Raw genomic sequence first — 21,133 nt, forward strand, 5'->3', positions numbered from 1 at the left:
AATCACAGAGCGTCACAGAGAAAAAAAAAGTAGAAAAAGAAGACTTGATCTGTCCATTTTAAAAAGCTTGTAAAGATTCCATCCATGAAGATAGCATATAAAGAAATGGGATAACCACTGTCCAGAACCATTACAGGTTTAATTTCGCCGCTTGATTCTTCTATTCTTCAATTTAAATCAATTTTCAAGTTTTTATAGGCAGTCTGTCTTTTAAAACAATAAAGATTCCTCACCAGCTGGAAACACTTTCACTTTCCATTCCTTCCGTTTTGGGGCCGCCCTGACCTCATCAGCCTTGGCTGGATTTTTTGTCACTGGCTTGAAAAATTTCTCTTGCTTCTTTCGGGGATTTTGCGATATCCCCGAGATTAGCAAGATGTATTCTTCCTGTTCACTGTCTCTTCGGGATAGTTTATATCCGTTTGGACCCCCCCCAATTGCAAAAGTGTTGATTGTGATCTCAGAGCATCGAGATCGCACGTCATACCGTCGCGACTTCGGTCCTGCCCTCCAGACAGGAAGCATTTCTAATGGAATGCAACCAGTGCCAAAGAAAGATATTCTAATCTTCTAGAGTTGCTGTTTTTGACACAAATACTGAATTGTGTTCCTATAATGATGCTAAGAACACTTGATTAATTTGATGTCCACACAATCATTCAATTAATCATTTCTCAACTAAAAACAATTCTTATTTCAAGAGCCAAAGTATCAGTTCAATTCACTCTGTGAGTACTTTTTTATATTTTAATGTATTTCTGAGACAGAAAATCAAATCAATTTAAATTATTCTGAAGCAATTCTATAATAATCTGTTAAAGGCAGTGAAGAAAATGCACTGAAGCTGGTATACCAGGAAGGCTTACTGACTACTGGAGAGACCAAACTGACCTACAGGAATGACTAAATGAAGAACAGAATGGAAGCATGGAAAGTCACAAAATTACATGACCAGAAAATAAAAATAAAAAAGGGAAACCAGATAACGACAAAACCTGGCTATGACTTACAGCAAGAAAGTTGAAGAAAGAGCTCAATTAGAAAGAGACTAATTATGGCTGCAGAACACCAAGTCTTAAGAATGAATTCATACAAATCCAGAAGCAACCATAAACATTAAGTGCAGCCTATGCAGGAGTTGAAAAAACAGTAGACTTTCTGGTTAGATTGCACAAACTGACTACAAGTACTGTAATGGCAATGAGTTTAGCAAAATCACATATTTATATATTGTAATATAAAACTCTTTTCATTCTTTTATATATAACACTTTTCATTCTTTAAAAAAAAGTGTAAACAAGAGCAGCAGCAGAACTACCTGTCCTGGCAACTGAAGATTCACAGGAGTGCAATATTCTTGTTCTTAATATTGCAATAATTCATAAAGGATGCAATATGTACTTTGTTCTGTGAATAATAGTAAAATAATTTCTGGATGAATATTAAATAATATTTACTGTTAAATAGTTCTTCCTGGGCACTGTACTGAATAGCAATAGCACTTAGACTTATATACCACTTCATAGTGCTTTTAGCCAGAGGTGGGCTGCTCCCAGTTCAGCCGAACCGGTAGTGGGTCACTGTAGAACCGGCAGCGACACAGGCCTACCACATCCCCTGAACCGGTTCCCTTGCCGCTGCCATTTTGTTTTTTAGTGACTGCATGTGCACAGTTCACTGTAAATTGTTCTGCGCATGCGTGAAGAACAATTTACATTGAACAGTGTTCATGTGTGTAGCGCATGGGTTGTGAACTAGTAGTAAAACCAGCAGCAACCCACCCTTGCTTTTAGCCCTCTCTGAGCAGTTTACAGAGACAGCATATTGCCCCCAACAATCTGGGTCCTCATTTTACTCGGAGCGGAAGGATGAAAGGCTGAGTCAACCTTGAGCTGGTGAGATTTGAACTGCTGAACTGCCACTAGCAGTCAGCTGAAGTAGCCTGCAGTGCTGCATTATAACCACTGCGCCACCTCGGCTCATGCACACATCAAGCACACATGCAAGTGCACACACACATGTATACATGAACTGATAATTCCAATAATTTACTATATTAGAAGTTCATACACCGCATGGTTATATATCATTTAACTAATTTAACAAAGAACAGTGGGAGGAACACTAATGCAATCTCAATCTGAGATTAATTTTATAAATGCCTCGCTGATTCTAATCTTGATTCTCAGGTCTATCAAAGCAGCAGTTCATGGTTTTCTGCTTCAGAAATACTTGGAGATTTAATTATTCCATTCTTTAGTTTTCCATGTTTTAGCAAGTTCATTTTCAAGTAATAAAAAAGCTATTTTTTTTGGAGAAAGAAGTTGACAGGAAAACTCTATTTTATGATAGATTTTCCATTTGCTTTTTTATGTATCACATTTCATTAGGGACAATAAACACAGCTGTCCACATAATCCAAAATTTTCTATCGTTCAAAAAGTCATTTTCATTTATTTTATAATATTTATACAAATAATAAATGATATTTTTTCTGAGAATATACAATAAAAACATTAAACATATTTCAGAATACTAATCCAAGGAATTATTAACTAAAACAGGAAAATAGCAACTGTAAAACTAAAAGCAGCAACATTTTAAAATGAGAAATCTGAATCCTTTAATTTTTTCACATTTGTAACAGATAAAAATTGGTGTCCAAAGTTTGTATGTATGTATGTGTGTGTGTGTTTGTGTATAATATGTGTGTGTGTGTGTGTGTGTGTGTTGTATTTGTGCTGATAAATAAATAAAGGGAGACTAGTATGGATCCATTTCAAGCTATTTAGCTCTCATCAGCTAGCCATACCCTTACTGGGATTTGAACCTGGGATGTGTTATATATTAGGCAGACTTGCTAGCTACTACACCACCGGTTCTCCTCCTTTATCAGCTATATATGTATGTATGTATGTATGTATGTATGTATGTATGTATGTATGTATGTGTGTGTATATATATATATATATATATATATATATATATATATATATGTATATGTATATGTATATGTATATGTATATGTATATGTATATGTATATGTATATGTATATGTATATGTATATGTATATGTGTGTATGTGTGTGTGTGTATATACATACTTGTATGTATATGTGTGTGTATGTGGGTGTATATGTATGCATATGTATGTATGTGCATATGTATGTACGTACATACGTATATCACATACACACAACCCCTGGGTGGACTTTAGACTCTGTCATACTCCATAACTGCAATCTACCTGGAGTGCCCAGAAGTACAAGGTGTTCAGTGCTCAGAGACATGGCCAAGGGAAGGAAGTGACCATCACTGAATAAGACACATAAACTAAAATGGCAAGACTGGATCTGAAAATAGATTTTAAAAAAGTTTTATGGACTGAAGAAATAAGAGTGACTCTTGACAGACCAGATGGTTGGGCCCATTAGTAATGGGCACAGAGTTCCACTTCGATTCAGATGCCAGCAAGGTGGAGGTGGGGTACTGGTATGGACTGGTGTTATGAAAGATGAGCTAGTTGGACCTTTTCAGGTTGAAGATGGACTCAACATTCACCCCCAAATCTACTGCCAGCTTTTAGAAGACATTTTCTTCAAGCAATGGTACAGGGCAATGTTCCCTCTAAGCTGCGCGGCACGCACGTAACAAGAAAACTCCGCGCAGCAGTTTGCAACTGTTTTTTAATGTCTTACAATATGACTTAAAATATTCCCCCTCCCTCCCCCCTCTCTCTCCACCAAACTCTCTCCTCCAGTGGGTGAAATCAAGGAAGACTCTGCCCGGAGACTGATGATGCCCTAGTTACTTGCGGGATCGCATCCTCCCACATACATCCCTGCGGCCAATTCGCTCACACAGGGAGGGACTTCTCCTGGTGCCGTCCACTAGGCAATGCCAACGGGCGACACCAAGGAGTAGGGCCTTCTCTGTGATGGGCCCAACCCTCTGGAATGACCTCCCCCCCGACATTAGAACCACTTCTGACCTCCGCTCCTTCCGGCAAAAATTGAAGACTCACCTGTTCCGATTAGCAGGCCTGGCATAATTACAACTGTCCCTCCTGGCAAATGTATTATTATCTGGTTATTTTAGGGTTTTTTAATCTGTTGTGTCTGTTTTAGGGATTTTAAAAAAAATTATATTTATTTAGCTTTGTACAGTTCTTTTAATTGCATTTTAACCTCCTCCAAACTGTACATATTTAATTTTTTATTGTATTTTTGTGATATTCTCTATGGACTGTACACCGCCCCGAGTCCCTTCTGGGAGAGGGGGCGGTCTAGAAGCACAAATAAATTGAAAATTGAAATTGATGCTGGAGAAAGGAGAATTCCCATTGGTCCTCTGGGGTTTTGTCAGTTCCTGGGAAAACGCGATTCACTGGTTGTAGCCTGCATTTCTCTGCACATCCCGCGTTTCTCAGGCATTGCGTCATCTGAAGCCCCGTTCTGGGCTAGACAGCCTTTCTGTGATCCCGTTTGAGGAGAGAGGGAAGCAGCGTGGAGTTGGACTGCCTGAGCCAAAGCGGTCCACGGGATTTTGAGACTTGATTTTTGAGCAGTACCAATCCATTCCACTCTTTCCTTTCCCTTTCTGTCCTTCTTCTATCTTCTTTTCCTTTTCCTTTTCTTTCTTCTTTCCTTTCTCTTTTCCTTTCCTTTCTCCTTTCCTTTCCTTTCCTTATTTCCTTTTCCCTTCTTTTTTCTTTTTCCTTCCCTTCTCTTTCCCTCCCTTTTTCACCCTTTCCTTTCTTCCTTCCCACTTCCTTTCCTTTCTTTCCTTCTTTTCCGTTTCCTTTCCTTTTTCCTTTCCTTTCTCCTTTCTCTTTTCCTTTCCTTTCCTTATTTCCTTTTCCCTTCTTTTCTTTTCCCTTCCCTTCCTTTTCCCTCCCTTCTTCATCCTTTCCTTTCCTTCTTTTCCATTTCCTTTCCTTTCTCTTTTCCTTTCCTTTCCTTATTTCCTTTTCCCTTCTTTTTTCTTTTCTCTTCCCTTCCCTTTCCCTCTTTTCTTCATCCTTTCCTTTTCTTCTTTCCCATTTCCTTTCCCTCCCCCTTCCTTCCTTTCCTTCCTTCCTGGGGGTCTGAGGGAGAGGGAGGGGATCCTTTTTCTCCTTGCCCCCCTCCCCAACATCTGCTCTGATGGCAATTATGGCTAAAAAAATCCAGGTGCTCAGGGATGAAAATGTGCCGCTCAAACACTATACTTTTCTGCACACACTGAAAAATAATTAGAGGGAACATTGGTACGGGGAGGGGGGGGTCTGCATTAAAAACAGAATGATTTTTATGCAGGACAATGCTCCATCAGATGCATCGAAGTACTCCACTACATGCCTAGCCAGTTGCCTTAAAAATGAAAGACTAATGACATGGCCCCCTTTTTCACATGATCTAAACCCTATTGAGAACTTGTGGGCCCTTCTTAAATGGGAGATTTATAGTGAAGGACAACAGTACACCTCTCTGAACAGTGTCTGGGTTGCTGCTGCACAAAAAGTTGATCGTCAACTGATCAAGAAACTGACAGACTCCATGAATTATGGATTATGACTGTTACTGAAAAGAATGGTGGCTATATTGGTCACTGATTTTTTTTAAATGTCAGAAATGTTTATTTGTTCATTTTGAGTTGTTTATTATTCTCACTTTAACAGATGCAAATAAATGAGTGAGCTGGGCAAATTTTTGTTTTCCATTTAGTTGCATAATAATTCTGCACACTAATAATTGCCCAATAATTGTGCACACATACCAGTAGATATTCTCCTAAGAAAGCCAAAACCTCACTTTTACTTTCTTAAATATTCAGGTTTGTAGTTTATTAACATTTTGGATTGACTGAGAGCACTGTAGTTGTACAATAATAAAATTAATCCTCCAAAATACAACTTGTCTAATAATTGTGCACACTGCATAGTTAATGAAGTTTGAATGGGATATTTATGTCACATTCTAACCAAATCATTTGATCAGGAAAAATATCAAAACACCATCCTTGTTTTGTTTTGGTGAATATTTCAATAGTTCAATAAGATTTGTTCTTCCAATGAAAACTTTTTTGATTCTTTAACAAAGATGTAAGAAAGAGTGGCAGTAGATGTACTTGTTCTGACAATTTAGAATTCACAGAAGTGCAATTTTCTTGTTCTTTCTAATGTAATAATTCATAAAGTATGCAATATCTACTTAGTAATTCTCTTGCCATCATCAAAGAAATATATAACTCCCTTTCAAGCAGCATACTTATCAACATCATCTTTCAGACAAACAATATTGAATTTAACGAGATTCCCTAAGGGCATTTCCAGAATGAAGATATCTTCAACACACCTGACACATGGAAATTACTCTTGGTGCAAAAAGAAAACAGAATATTGCTCCAAAACAATGAATGTAAATGTTCATTGCAAAAAAAACCAAAAAAACCCAAAACATCTCACCTAAGTTTAAACAAAATATATATTCCCACTACAGCCATGAAAAAAACCTGCTTTCCAAATTTAATGAATGTTGCCTTGAACCTGTTGTTATACCCTTATGTAGTAAAATCCTCTTTATCATTTTGGGTAGATCAAACTACCTCTGAAAATATAAACTCTGCTTCCACAGGACACTGTGATAGAGAGCAGTATAACACAAAGACACATATAAATATATTGCATGAAACTCTCCAAAATCTTCAGTAGATTTTTCTCATTACTCACTACTTGACTTTTTAACCTGAAGTTCTAGTCTTCTATCTCTAAAAGAGTGCCTAGCACTGAGCTCTTAGTCCTTAGCTCAGGGAAATTGTCAGGTGATTCCTAGTTAGTCATAACAGCTCTGGATTTCTACAAAAATGACATGTTAACTACTGCTTTTGGCAATCCATGCACTTTTAAGAGCAACGTAATGCAATGTGCACACAAATGATCCACAGAGAATTCCATCTAATTTCCCACTAATATTTTAATGCTTTGTAGTTCAGTTCACTTGAGTAAATAGTCAGCTTAATGAATCTGTTTCAGCAAGAGCAGTGGACAGTGTCTGACTAATTCTTAATAAAACAAGGAAGGCCGTTGTCTATGTTTACTTACTGTTGGTTGCATAACATATGACGGATGGGGCATCCATGAAGTACTCTGAACCTGTGTACCAGAAAGAACATATTAGCTAAATGGCAAGGGGGAAAAAGTGTGTGTGGGGGTATCTATAAATAGTCTTGCTTTGAAAAAAAGGAGATTAGAATGAAAACGTTGAGTTACACTTTGAAAATTTCATAATTTTAAATGCTTGTATCCTATAATTATATCAGAGCTGGAAATAATACAACTTATCCTCAAATTATGACCACAATTGAGGCCAACATTTATGTTGGTGAGACATTTGTTAAATTAGTTTTGCCCCATTTTATGACTTTTCTTGCACAGTTCTTAAGTGAATCACTGCAGTTGTTAAATTAGTAACACGGTTGTTATGTGAAAATGATTTCCCCATTGACTTTCCATGTCAGAAGGTCACAAAATGGGATCACATGACCCCAGGACACTGCAATCTTCATAAATGTGAGTCAGTTGTCAAGCATCCAAATGTAAATCACATGACCATGGAGATACTGCAATGGCCATAAGTTTGAAAAATGGTTATAAGTCACTTTTTTCAGTGCTGGGACAAAAGGACAAATGTCAGACTTAATCAAGCTCAGAAAGACCAATTAATAAAATAAAATCATGCAACAATAGATTTTGGACTATCTAATGTAACATAAATATATAACAGATCACAAATCCAAGGTCACTGTTCGCTTTTAATTCATTCTGCAATTATATCTCACTTTATAGAGCAGCAACTATAATGCAAACATCTAACAGAATAACAACAGCATGATAACAAACTGGGGAATTATGCCAAGCCTGTTCCAATAACTTGTGGGGTATTATGTAATGGAGTCGAGAATGGTAACTTATGTATTATATTGTTCAAAACATTTGAAAATGGCACTGATATCAACATTCTTGTTCTTCCCATCTGTTCGGAAGCCACTTTTATGATCAGTTAAAGTATTACTGGCCAAAAAAGGGCAAAGAAGATGTTTTAATCAATACTAATTAGTGTCCATTCCAGTAGACCAACAAGGAAGCATCCCTTCTCTTATCTTTGAAACCTAATTGAGAATGGGTCTAGGACAATTGACACCAGCCACATTGCCATGCCTACTCCACCATGGACCCTCCCACCTCAACTAATCCATCACTGATGTTTATGCTCAATGGGCTCTCCACTGGTGCTGTCCTACTGACAACAGTCTGCTGGCATTCCTGTCCCGCCCTATTGTTCCATGTGATTCACTGAGAAACACTTGAACCTGGATGATTTGTTCTGTGGGACAATTAAATGTGCCTCTTGGCAGACAGCAGTCTTGGACACTGGGCCAGGAGGCAAAGAGGAGTGGGAAGCAGGATGGCTCCCTCCCTCCGAGCCTGACCCAAAAGGCTTCTTTGCCCTTTATGGGATCGGAGAGAAGGGTCCACTTTGACCCAGGCCACGGAGAAAAACAACATGTGCTTGGCATGTGTCACCCCCACAAAGTGCTCTAACATCAGTGTGATAGGACACCAGCATGCTGCAGCAGTATGGTGGCTGCTGTAATGGCAGCAGCAGGCCAGCCAGTGGTTCTCCTGTTGGGGCCAGACTGTATTTGTAGCCGTGCAAAGCAAGTCATGCAGTTGTGAGCCCTGCCCTGCCTTTCTGATGTTTTTAAGCAGGGCGACTCACTTTGAGTTCCCTTCTGTGCATGGGGTGCTCTGCGCAGTCCCAGGCAGGCCAATAGCCTGGCACACTCCCCACATGGGCGCCTCTGCATGACTCATGCTTGCTTGCTCCACTAGCTGTGGCTGCATGAATTCTACATCTGCCTTAGATTTCTTAGGGTTTCTTAGGCTATTAGCAATTTTTTATCTTGCTATATTTTCATCTCTTCAAATATTTATTTCATCAGTAATTTAACTATTTGGCGGCTAAATAATTATTTTCATGAAACATTTGTAAACTTGTAAAACTTTTTACAAGTATCACAGATCTAATCATTCTCATACTTTATTTTTTTTATGATTTCACCAACAGGTTCTATTTGACAAATTAATTTATTGTGATTCTATATACCTGAAAATTTATTCTCAGATGCTTAAGAAACAAAAGGTGTTCTTATGCACACAGGTGGTAATCCTCCTTCATGAGCAACTATGCCTATCAACTTGATTTTTAATGTGTTTTTCTTATGTTGTTATACATGTTGTGATGTTGTATTGTTTCAAAATAATATATTTATATAACAATATTAAATATTATTAACCTATTATTTAGATACCTTAGAGCAGTGATAGCGAACCTTTTTTGGCTCACATGCCAATTGCGGGGGGGCATGCGCGGGGTGCCACACCCATAATGCTATGTGCATGACTACAGTGCGCATGCATGCAGGACCAGTGCTTCCCCTCATTTTTGGTGTGCTTTTTTTCACCCTCGGAGGGTAAAAAACGACTCTACGAGGATCTCGGAAGTGACTTCTGATTTGTCCGTAGAGTTGTTTTTTGCCCTCCAGAGCCTTCAGGGGAGCCTCCTAAATGCTCCTGAATGCTCTGGAGGGCTAAGCCCTGCCCTACGAGTAAACTGGAAGTCTGTTTCTGAACTTCTGGTTTGCCTGTAGGGCCAGTTTTTCGCACTCCAGAGGCTTCCGTGAAGGGCGAAAAATGGCCAGCTGACAGGGCAAGCCTCGCGTGCCCTGACAAATGGCTCCATGTGCCACCTGTGGCACATGTGCCATAGGTTCGCCATCACGGCGTTAGAACAATGAGAAGAAAGAAAAAAAGAAAAAATATTCTATCGAAGTTAGTTACGATTTATGATGCACTAATACAAGCATAGAATAATACATTCAAAATTGATATAATAGTAAAAAAGAACTATGATCACAAGTTGTTGTATAGTAGATGCTTCAATCTTAATCAATTTACTTAATATTAAAGTCTCCATTGTATTGTTACACAAACACTCGTTAGTAAAAGAAAATATAGATAAATGGAGCAAATTGAACAACAATTACAATACAAAAATGTGGAAAGAAAACAGAAAAATAGAGTATTAAAAAAATTACAGGGTTTGCGACTCTTCCCTTTTGATACATTTTCTGATTCACAATATTTGTAGACATTTTAAGTCCTCTTAGAAATCAGACAGCATTTAATTATATTTACTACGTTGCATGATATTTTGTAGGTATGGGAACCATTTTGGCTTAAATTTAATTAAAACTTCTATTGTGTACATATACATAATTTTACACATATATCATCATTTTACCATTTCTGCACATTCTACAAATTCCCAATCAGGTATTGTTTGGAATTATGTCTTTTTTCCAGTATTACCATATTTTTCGGAGTATAAGACACACCTTTTTCCTCAAAAAAGAGGCTGAAAATCTGGGTGCGTCTTATACATCAACTATAGCATTTTTTACCTCCCGAAGCCCCGCCTACTTCACCAAAATGGCTGTGCATACTCTTATGGAAGCTTTCAGAGACCGCCTGGGGGCCGGGGAGGACAGAAATAAGCAAAAAATGGATCATTTTTGCCCCCCCAGCCCCCAGCAGCACTCTCTATGCCTCCATAAGGCTGTGCATGCAATTTTTTTGACAAAAAAACGGGCCCATTTTTATGAAAAAGGGCCATTTTGTGCTTGTTTCTGCCCCCCACCGCCCCCAAGAGCACTCTGCAAGCCCCCCAAAGCTATTCATACCTTTCGTTTGAAGAAAAATGGGCCTGTTTTCATGAAAAACGGCTCGTTTTGGGAAGTTTGCAGACAGTGACGTGCAGTCACGGGAGGCAGGGGAGGCACAGCCTCACCACTGTCATCATGAAAAGGAAAAAAAATGTAAAAGGAAAAAGGCGAGTGCTGAAGTGAGGCTAGCTAGCTGCTGCCTCACCATGAATGACTGCCTAACCTTTTACAAAAGTCTCTAAAAAAATGCCCTCTACTATGAGGCAGGAGAACTGTGTACCTCATTTAGTCTAATCTGACTTCTAAGGCGTTTTATGATTGCTCGAGCAGAGTTAAGCAATGGTTAAAAGCCTAAAAAATCCTGAGGTAGGAGAGGCACGCAGTTCTTCTGCCTCCAACTCTCTCCGGAAGTCAAGGAAGACTGCCCGGAGACTGATGATGCTGCAGAAGGGATAATCCCCATTGGTCCTCTGGGGCTTCATTGGTTCCTGGGAAAATGTGATTCACTGATTGTAGCCTGCATTTCTCTGCACATCCCGCATTTCTTAGGCATTGCTTCGACTTCTCCCTTCACTTTGTGGAGAGAGGGAAGCAGCGTGGAATTGGACTGCCTGAGCCAAAGTGTCAACGGGATCTTGAGACTTGATTTTTGAGCAGTACCAATCCATTCCACTCTTTCCTTTCCCTTTCTGTCCTTCTTCTATCTTCCTTTTCCTTTCTTTTCCTTTCACCTTTCCTTTCGCCTTTCCTCTCTTTCCTTTCCTTATTTCCTTCCCATCTTTTTTCTTTTCCCTTCCCTTCCCTTTCTCTCCTTTCTTCATCCTTTCCTTTCTTCTTTGCCATTTCCTTTTCTTTTTCCTTTCCTTCTTTTCTATTTCCTTTCCTTTTTCCTTTCCTTTCTCTTTTCCTTTCCTTTCTCTTTTCCTTTCCTTTCTCCTTTCCTTTCTTTTCCTTTCCTTTCCTTATTTCCTTTCCTTTCCTTATTTCCTTTCCCTTCTTTTTTCTTTTCCCTTCTCTTTCCTTTCCCTCCCTTCTTCACTCTTTCCTTTCTCCTTTGCCATTTCCTTTCCTTTCTCCTTTCCTTCTTTTCTATTTCCTTTCCTTTTTCCTTTCCTTTCCTTTCCTTTTTCTTCTTTCCCATTTCCTTTCCTTTCCCTCCCCCTTCCTTCCCTTCCTTTCTTCCTGGGGGTCTGAGGGAGAGGGAGTGGACCCTTTTCTTCCTTGCCCCCCTCCCCAACATCTGCTCTGATGGCAAATGTGCTTTTTTGTATGCTACAGTATGTGTAAAGAATGCTGATATGAGACCTTAAACATAACCCTTTAACTGCTGCCAATCAAGTATTGGATAAGATAATTTGTAGGATTTTAATGTTTATAAATCTGATTGTGATGACATCAGTGCCTCACCAGCCATAAACCTCACCGCACGTCACTATTTGCAGAGTGCAAAAACTTTTTTTTTCCCTTTTGGAAAGCTCTTTAACCGATTGATAAGAATTACATTGCTCAAGTGCTATGCCAGCAGAAACAAAGTCTTAAAGTGCTGCAGATTATCAGCGATTTCCTTCTCCAGCACATGGATAGATATACCTGGAAACATCTGCCTACCTATCTACTCTCTCTCTCTCCCTACCTATCTACTGTATTTCTCTCTCTATCTCTTTCTATTTCTCTCTCTCTATCCCTCTACCTACATACCTACACACTCACTCTCTCTCCCTACCTATCTACTGTATTTCTCTATCTATTTCTATTTCTCTCTCTCTCTCCCTACCTACCTACTGTATTTCTCTCTATCCCTCTATCTACCTATCTACCTACCTACCTACTCTCTCTCTCTCTCTCTCCCTATCTATCTACTGTATTTCTCTCTATCTCTTTCTATTTCTCTCTCTCTATCCCTCTACCTACCTACCTACCTACCTACCTACCTACCTACCTACCTACTCTCTCTCCCCACCTATCTACTGTATTTCTCTCTATCTCTTTCTATTTCTCTCTCTATATCCCTCTACCTACCTACCTACACACTCTCTCCCTCCCTATTGTATTTCTCTCTCTCTATTTCTCTCTTTCTCTATCCCTTTATCTACCTATCTATCTATCTAACTAGTCTCTCTCTCTCCCTACCTACCTACTGTATTTCTCTCTCTTTCTTTCTCTCCCTCTCTCTCCCTTTATCTACCTACCTACTTTTTAAAAATTTGCCTCTTCAAAACCTTGGTGCGTCTTATACTCCAGTGTGTCTTATACTTCGAAAAATATGGTAAGTGAAAATTATTGTTGTTACTATAGGCATTTGTCTAATTGAATCAATATTTCTTGTTGAATTTTATTGATTCAGAGATCATATAATCTCTGTATAAAAAGTTGAGATTTCATTTCAAATTTAAATTCCAAGATTTTCTGCGCTATACAATGTATGACTTTCCAGCACTTTTGAGGTTTTTTCCCCCATGTCTACCAGATATGTATATCAGCACTTCTGACCTTTACTTTTTTAGCCTTGCTGAGCATGTGCCTGACTGATTCCATTTCCTGTCTTATTTGACTGTTTGTGGTATAATAATCTATCTTTCTAATGTACTGACACAAAGAGTTGAAATTTCATTAGGCCAAAATTATAAAAATTAAAATAAATCAGAATATAATGAAATCTTAAAGCTTTCAGACTATGCATGGAACAAACAAAAATTTTGTGCTACTTAATGTCATTTGTATAATCATTTTCATAAATGTATATAATTGATGTAATTGTTTAATTTGCCAATATGCAATTGAAGCAAGTCATAGATATGTGACTGACTGAATTTAACTGATATGTGTGTAACATGCATGCCTTATTCCCTCGCTCCTGCCACCTTCCTCTGTTACAGTTAAAGTATACTTTAATATGTCCTCTTTATGTACAAAATAATCAATTTTGGTAGAAAATATTATGCAAAATATACTATGATAATTCATTTACAAACTAAAAGTTGTAACAACTAATCATTCAGAAAACTAACTGATATTAAAATTATTGTTACAAAAGTATAATTTACTCTAGGCATGCTATGCTACTTATGCAGTTGCTACTTGAAACTCTGGGGGAGACCTAGAAAAATGGAAGAGAGAACATTCAAATATTTAAAATAGTGAAAAATTAGTTTGCCTTATTCCTCAAGATGTTGTGCACCATGGTCCCATTTAATTAGATTAATCATAATTCAAAACAATTAGAATTTAGAATCAAAGAAGAGATTAATGTTTTGTATGTATGCATATTTATTGATTTGATTTCTATCCCATGGCAAACGTATGACACTTTTCTTTTGTGGATCTGAATTTTCTCTGCATTTATACTTTATGGGAGCAGAGTAATCACATACAGGAGGCCAAACCAGCCCTAGAAAACCTTCTTTGCCTGGTTGTTAAGTAGACCTCCAATGTAACAATCATAATGCACAGACTTTCTCAAGCAAAGCAACAAGTAAATTTTCTGGGATAATATATGGGGTAATTTTTATTAGCAGTTTAAATTCTTACTCTAATATGATAATTAGAACAATGCTGTCTGAAAATTAAACTGATTTTTGTACTAACATTTTTTTCTTTTTTCTTTAAATGGAGCATCACAACCAGAATACATCAAGAACCATAAATAACTCTCTTTTTAAAGTGCTATTAAACAGAAAAATTAAGGCGAAGATCTGGATGATACATTGTTATATTTACCCTCCACTGATATTCAGATCACAGATACTGACTTAGGGGAATATGAGGTGATTCCAACATACCTGATATGTGGAGACAGGGGAAGCAGCAATGAATGGCGTGATAGATGTCTGTGGAATCATGCGGTTTGTAGCAATACTGTACGGTGAGGAATAAAATCTGCGAACAAAACAAAAAAAGGAAGAAAAAGAAAAAATAGGTAATGGACTGACATGGACTGCTTCATAAACCACTACCAACTGAAGATAAATGTATCTGTGTTCTCTATTGTAATTATTTTAACTTTGTGGAATATTAATTTGAAAAGAATAGTGGGATATAAATCAGATAAATTAACAAAATAAAGCAGTAAATGGGAATAATCGTCCATTTATACTTCTGCCTTTTCATTAGCAAAATGCTTTAAAAAAAACACTGGGCTAGTTTTTGGACTATGATTAAGATATTGGGAGCATTTCATTAAAAACTTGTTTTATTCAGATTTCTAACTAACTATGAAGTCAGAGACTAACCAAAATAAAGTAGAAATAAGATTCCCATCTTTATTTCATACTAGCCTTGGAAATAGGCATTTTTCAGATTTGTCATAAAATTTATGTTAATTTGGTCTACAAACCATATTGCATTGGTACACAGTCCCTTTCTAGAAAGGAAGAGAGGTCTGTTTGAAATATGAACATAAGAACTGTCTTCATGGATTTATAATCCATATTCAATGTATATAAGTAACAGGAATGTCTGCTGTGGAATGATGAAGAGGAGGTTGTGAAAAAGAAAAACAATATGGCAACCACAACTGTGCAATTAAGGCAATATTTCTAGTCTTATTATATCAGCCTTGCACCACAAGAAAAAAAAATCCCTAACCTCTACTCTGTTAAGGGATTTTTATTTCTGGAAACAGTATTTAACATGAGCCTATTAAGGAATATCCATATTAAAAAAAAATACTGAGAAACAGTTGTTCATAATAAAGTGTACAAACATTTAAAAGGTGTTTTCAAAGTTAACGTTAAAACTAACAAACATAATCAATGGTATTAACTATTCTGTCTTTTTTTGTTTTTGTTTTTTTGTTGAATTTTGAGATGGTTAAATAAATAAGTCAATGTAAACACTGTACTCCAGATGGTAAAAATGAGAAAATAGGAATGAAAACAGAGATATTTTGTCTTTTCTTCTGGAAATTGGGAGGAGAGATTTACTTCTTCTCCATAAAATTGTAGTAACAATTAAGACCAGATGAAGCCTTAATTTCTAAGCCTGCAGTTACACATTTAACTCAGAACAGAACGGATGAGAGACAGATATACGCAGATATGAGAAAAGTTGGAATTTAGTAACAGGTGATAATTTGTTGACAAAATAACTTTGCTATTAATTAATTGCTTTGGGAACTTAAAAGGAACAAAAAAATTACGTGTCACAAAATGAATACCATTATGATTTACTGACATACTGAATAATTACATGGGTTATTTCTGACTTTATAACCATTGCACTGCTTAGATTAATTTAACTACTGATAATTTAACTATTTTTTTTAAGTGTCCTATGCCAGTGATGGCGAACGTTTTTCTGCTCGTAAGCCAAAAGGGTGCACGTGCATGCAATAGCGTGCATGTGCATGCCCACACCCATAATGCAATGCCCTCTCCCCACACATGTCCACACAATCCTCCCTGTGCTTCCCCTCTGCATGCTACAGGCTTCATTGAAGCCTTCAAACTTCCGGTAGGTCTGTTGGGCCATCTTTCGCCCTCCCCAGGCTTCAGGAAAGCCTCTGGGGCCTGTGGATGGGGAAAAACGTGCCCAACGGGCATACTGAAGTTCAGAAACAAACTTCCGGTAGGCCCATTGGGCCCATTTTTCGCACGCATGCCATAGGTTTGTCATCACGTTCCTATGCAATTCTGGCAAACTCTATCCATGATTAATGCAATTGATTCAAATTTCCTAAAATAAAAAACGTTAATTATTTAACACATTATAATAAATAAATAATATTAACCAGTTTAAAGATAATTAAAGGCATGGATTAACAAATTCAAAATGAAACTAAGCCAAACTTAAATTCACTTTCAGTTTCCAAAATAGAGTGGAGACATTTTTTTAAAAATATTGCAGCAGATAATATTTTTCAATGTAATAAAAATTGCATTTTATTCAAAAACTTGGGTTCTAAAATGGCTCTGTTTTGCAATAATGCTGTTTTGCAATAATGTTGATGAAAGACCAATTTTTAAGATGAGAAATAAACTAAAATGAACTAATTATATACAACTAGTGGAATCTAGAAGAGACTTTTCTGTTCTCTGGAACATCTTGCCACAGAGGTAATATCTTACCCCCCCCCCCTCTTTATGCCTTTAGGAAAGTCCTTAAAACCTGGCTAGGCTGGCTGGCATGAGGTCCAGAAAGAAGCTGGTGTTGGAAATTGTTGATACACTAAGAGAGGCAGCCTACATCTTCCTTCCATTTCCCTGTTTTTTTAACTTCTTTTAATTTTTGTAATTTTAATTCACTTTTATATTTATAATTGTTATATGTTATTATTATATAAGCATCTCAGCAATCCCTAAACTATGAGATGGCTGGCAAATAAATTTTATAAATAAATTAAAATACATATCTATTATACACGAGGCACGCAGAGGTGAAAAACGAACACATAGAGGCCAAAAATGGGACGTGCAAAGAACAAAAATGGCTGAAGGGTGGGGGCTAGCAGGTGGGCAGGACTTTGGCAGAATTCGCTCCATAAGACTCACAGGCATTTCCACCCACATTTGGGAGACAAAAAAGTGCATCTTATGGAACAAAAAATATGGTAATCAACCATAAAGGTGAAGTAAAGATAGATTTCTGGTTTATGTTTTCATATTCTCAAACTGCTGTAAAAGGTTTTTGATAAAATTCAACGAGATTAATTATTATATAAAGAAATGAATTACTATATACAATTTCTTTATTACATTCTCTCAGAAACACAGAGAGTGAGAGTGAGAGAGAGAGAGGGAGAGAGGGAGGGAGGGAAGACGGGAAGGGAAACTAAGGCCTTTTCTTTCTTATTGTGCCTATTATAAGGTTTTAAGGGTGAAATTAAAAAGCTTCATATTCTGTCCTTGTTTGAGTTTTTCTTAATGGGCCTTAAAACCAATTTTATTGTTTTTTCTTTATGTTTAATGTTATTTTCAAGCAATTAACTGTTGCTACTGAATCCTTGCTTCCTCCTGGCTCTTTTAATGATTGGTTCAAAAGTCTTTTCAAAATACTTCTTACTTCCTAGGATAACAAATTGCAATACTTCCCTGTAAGATTTTTGCAGCAGTCATTAAGCAAATGTAGTGGTCATAATTTTTTATGCTGTAAGGTGAACAGAGTAGCTGAATACAAGATAGATGATAAATAAATTTCATAATAAAAATAAATAAACATCATCAATGCACTGATGGTGCTTATTATTTTTATTATGAAATTTATCTACCATCTATCAATATTATGAAATTTATTTACCATCTATCAATATATAGATGATGTCATCTAATTTTGGTAATGAAATATCATCAAGAAAACAACCGAAGTCAGAGAGCACCAAGGACCTCTCATTTCAACCCTGAAGTACAAATATGTGGCGTCCCCCTTGCGATCTGTTTTTAGTCCCAGGAGGCTTCAGGTACGCCTGCTAGGCCCAAAACGGACCACATGGAATATGGCACACTCCCTCAGCCTGTTTTGGTGCCAAGAGGCTGCACGAAAGCCTGCTAGACTCAAAATGGAATGCAGGGGGGGGGGATTGCATATGTATGCGCAGGGGAGTGGGAGAACACTGGGAGTCATGGGCGTATGCGCAGGGGGTGGTGCACACATATTGCCGTTTTACCCTGGTTTATTCCTAGGACATCAAATTTTCTACCCAAGGAGTCATGAAAATTCCTCTGTCTTAGATGAGGTGTGGCATCTAGCCAGCTTTTGCAGATCTGAAAAACTAAGCAATTATACTTTGATGTGGATAAAGCACATCTGCTTCCTAAGCACATTAAATCCACTATCGCAATTCTATTTTTTAATTATTCCTTGTAGTGAGGTTCCTATGGGAATGCTGATTAGGTACAGTAAATATTTATCAATAGAAGATGGAATTTATCAGTGAAAGATTATTTCCCTCCCTTTACTGACAACATGATCTTTTACAGCCAATTAATAGCAAAGGCCATAGAGATTGATAAATTAATAACAACATCAATTGCTTCCCAGCTGGCATTCAGACTGACTATTTCCTTTGTATCCAGGTCTTTGGAAATTATTATTTCTTTGAACAGCAGCTAAAGCAGAGCAGAAAGATCTGTGATTGAGCTTAGTTGTCACTGAAAATACATGAAACAGACATTTTTTACTAATATATTTTCTTTAATTACTACTGTATATGACTATGGTCAAAAGAGGGAAGAAAAGATGAAGTAAACTGACTAAATCAAATGTACAGTATGCCACAATCACTCATACTCCTCTTTCTTGTAAACCATCGTTGCTTTTACCATTGTTCATATCAGGGGGTGGGTTCCTGCTGTGGTTTTACTACCAGTTATCAACCCATGTCTTACTACTACACAACATGTCTTGCTCGCTTCACTTGCTGTGTACATGTGCAATGTAAATTGTTTTTTATGCATGCACAGAACAATTTACAGTGAACTGCGTGCAGTCACTAAAAACCAAAATGGCAGCAGTCCAATGGCAGCAAGGGAACCAGTTCGGAGTGTGGCAGGCCTAGGTCGCTGCTGGTTCTGAGACCCAGGCCTGAATTCCACTACCGGTTCAGCCGAACCGGGAGGAACCCACCTCTGGTTCATGTTCTTGCTGTTGTGCATTTCTTCTGTTTTTTAAATATCTTGCCTCTCACTTTCATCAACTCCATTTAACAAAGAACTTTCCAAATCAAAGCTTCAGCCATTCATATCTATATGGCTAAAGACCTGATTCGTCTTGCAAAATGATTTTCCATTTTTCAAAACAGCAGTCTTTTCAGAAACAAACTCTGGACAAATATTCACTTGGCTATCCATATTTTAAACCATAACTTAAAATTTGTTTATAGTGATGTTAGGTTATGGCTAAGATCTTAGGTAAAATTTTGATTGAACTCAACACAATTGGACAGAGCTTGCAGAAGTTTTGGACTTCTGTTAGAGTTCTAGGTATTATGGGATTAAGTGTTGTAAACCAAAAAATCTGCAGGAGTCCCGTCTGTCTGTGCATTTACCTACCTATCTGTGTATATTAGGAATGACTAAACTTTAGGATTTGAGGATCACATTCAGTGTAAGTGATCACTATTGTATCTAATGATGCATTTAAAATCTATTAATCTCTATATGCCCGGCTTACTTATTTTACCCAATCTTCTGATTTGGTAGAATGCTTCGTTACAAGAGGTATAATACATGAGGGTGAAATGAAGTATGTTTTGTAAACACAGACAAAAAGTGAGTGCCAGTAGGGATAGGGAATTAATATCATCACTTCTAAACACTTAGTTCTGAGGAAACGAGCATAGGATGTGAAAGATATTTGCAAAGATATAAGCATGGAAGGAAAATTCCTAGGCTTCCCTTTGCCATTTATATACACAGTAGTTTCATTAAAATTATACTCTGAAAACATCAATTACTATGCAAAAAGAAAAGACAAACAGAAAAGTAAAAAGAAAAAGTTTTGTCTTGCTATGTTAGACAACATGGTATACTTCAAGACTGAATTACTTGGAGGTTTATCATATCTTCCCCTCCAGTGGAGCGCCAGTCTCATTCTTATCTCTCATCCTAAGGCCAGGATCTCTGATAGTATCTTCTGCCATCAGAATGATTCCATTTTATTAGAAGTTCTTACTGGACCATAAAGTATCCAGTCCTGCTTTGGGGATTTAAGATAGCCTTTGAACTCAGACACCAGAGCTCATTCAGGAAACCATTTTGCTGTTAGCATTTTCAAAAAGTTGTATAGTAAACTAAAGTAAACTATAGTATAGAATTGCAGCAATAAAGGGGGATACTGAAAATTAATTGAATTTGAACAACATTCAATACATTTTCTAGGTTTCATTTAAAAATTATTAAAGTATGATTCAGAATCCAAGCAAAACAAAAATTGAAACTATTCAGGATTTGAAAGCAATTATAGAAATGTAACAATATGAAAATGTACACTGCCACAGTTTCGATTGCTAAAATTAACAATACATTTTCTCAAACACTCTAGATAAGCAGGTTGGGCACACACACACTCAGTTGGTGACAATGCTATAAAGTTCAATATTTCTGGAGAATTTAGTTTATTAGAATTAAAATAATCTTAAAACTTACATCTGATTTCAGCCCACTATAGTTTTATAAAGCTTTATCAGACCACATAGACCACATTTCTATAAAGTATATTGATATTAACTGATATTAACTGCCTTCATGCTAACTGCTGCAAGAATATTATATACTTTTTACTAGAAAGATTGATACTGTCAGTGAAAGATTGCTAATTAAGTTGTAGGAATATGTGTTATTACCAGCAATACTAGCATAGAATTCAATTTAATCAGAAAACCAATTGTGGACTACAATCTAATATAAGAATGGATAGTACATCCAAAATTTTAATT

General features: G+C 37.1%; 1 protein-coding gene across 3 annotated transcripts in view; it reads right to left on the reverse strand.

The window, feature by feature from the left end:
- Nucleotides 1-21,133, reverse strand: part of RBMS3 (RNA binding motif single stranded interacting protein 3) — a gene marked incomplete at its 3' end in the record, with an annotated part of 523,098 nt that overhangs the window by 59,281 nt on the left and 442,684 nt on the right. For all 3 annotated transcript variants that reach the window (XR_014173613.1, XM_081933468.1, XM_081933469.1), the window contains exons 9-10: nucleotides 14,544-14,640; nucleotides 7,082-7,132 (exon numbers count right to left, since the gene is read on the reverse strand). Coding sequence is in view for 2 of the 3 variants with exons in the window: in XM_081933468.1 (XP_081789594.1) it covers nucleotides 7,082-7,132; nucleotides 14,544-14,640 (148 nt within the window). The remainder of the gene's footprint in view (nucleotides 1-7,081; nucleotides 7,133-14,543; nucleotides 14,641-21,133) is intronic.

Source organism: Natrix helvetica (genome assembly GCF_964273705.1).
Source record: "Natrix helvetica genome assembly, chromosome: Z".
In the NCBI taxonomy this organism is placed as follows: Eukaryota; Metazoa; Chordata; class Lepidosauria; order Squamata; family Natricidae; genus Natrix; species Natrix helvetica.